General features: G+C 44.7%; 1 protein-coding gene across 1 annotated transcript; it reads right to left on the bottom strand.

Moving 5' to 3' along the window:
* Positions 1-427: 427 nt before the first annotated feature.
* On the bottom strand, positions 428-1185 carry GL218_09638 (metallo-beta-lactamase superfamily protein; the record flags this gene model as incomplete). Its single annotated transcript, XM_033586467.1, has 2 exons — positions 428-995; positions 1049-1185. Coding segments are annotated over 2 exons (705 nt in total), but the record flags the coding sequence as incomplete, so codon positions are not given.
* Positions 1186-1247: the final 62 nt, after the last annotated feature.

Below are 1247 nucleotides of genomic sequence, written 5' to 3' on the forward strand. Positions count from 1 at the left end.
AAATTCACCTTCATATATCACCCCTAGTCCATGGCCTAGGTGGGACAACGGGTAGGTTTCGATTGGGTATGAATGCCCTATTACGAGTACATGCCCTAGCATTTCTAACTTTGTTGCTACAAGCGGAGAATAAATAACTACAAGAGGCAAATGCAGCACTATGCTGTCGGATAAGGCTGCCTCTGTTAGTTGAACAAGCAGACTTGACGTAATTGCTAGATGTCATGAAATCATCGATATCGGTAGTTGAGAGGCTGGCCAGCCACCCTGATGAAATCAGGTGGCTGGGAAGCCTTCTAAACTAAAGATAAAAGATATGAACCCTTCTGAAGGATAGAAACAGAACAATAATTTTTATATTCAAGAAATAAGCTTAGTTAACAATGAGTCTCATAACGTGACATATGCATCTGCATGTGTATTTCAGTTAAAATTCCCAATGCCCTTCCAGAGAGTCAACATGAGCTGGCCAAACAAAAAGCTCGCCACTATAAGCATTCCTCAGGTCTGCAATGTTTCGAATCACTTCCCGAGCGCCATAGCCATCTTCGTGAAACGTGCCAGATTTCGTTACGGTGAGACCACCGCCAAAGGGTGCTTCGGGATAGTGTAGGAGATGGTAGCAGTGCAAACAATCACCTCCTAGCACAACCCATCGTCGATTACCGTCTTTATTCTTAGTGCGAACTAAGGCAGCCAAATTACCAGGAAAATGCCCTGGTGCATTTATGAGCCAAAAACTCCCGTCTCTAAAGAAGTCGTATCCATGTTGGAATGGCCCAATTGGCTTCCACACTTCGGGTTTAGCACTGGGCTCGGGCAACTCATCAATAGGCAGCTCGGCCTGCTGAGGGTCCCAAATTCGGCCGTCAAACGTGCTATCTAGATGGGCAGGCCATGACTTCTCAGCTACAGCCAAGCTACCTGGGCCGCAGATAAATTTGGCATTTGGGAAAATCGATCCCACGGGATATATATGATCCCAATGGGCATGGCTATAGTATCGCATTAGATACATGCAAAGATAATAAATCAAGAAATGCCATACCTAGCGACAATATAATCTATAGACTCTGGGTCAATGCCGACGGACCGAGCATTATCCCCAATATTGGTTTTAGCCGGCTGCGCCTTGAAAAGTCGAATTTGATTCTCCTGGATATATGGAGGGTATTGGGCAAGATTCTGTATAATGTCAGTACACTCTATATCAGATCTAGAACTACCAGGAATGTGTGGTTTACTAA

Source organism: Daldinia childiae, assembly GCF_008694065.1.
Source record: "Daldinia childiae strain JS-1345 chromosome Unknown Scaffold90, whole genome shotgun sequence".
NCBI classification, from domain to species: Eukaryota; Fungi; Ascomycota; class Sordariomycetes; order Xylariales; family Hypoxylaceae; genus Daldinia; species Daldinia childiae.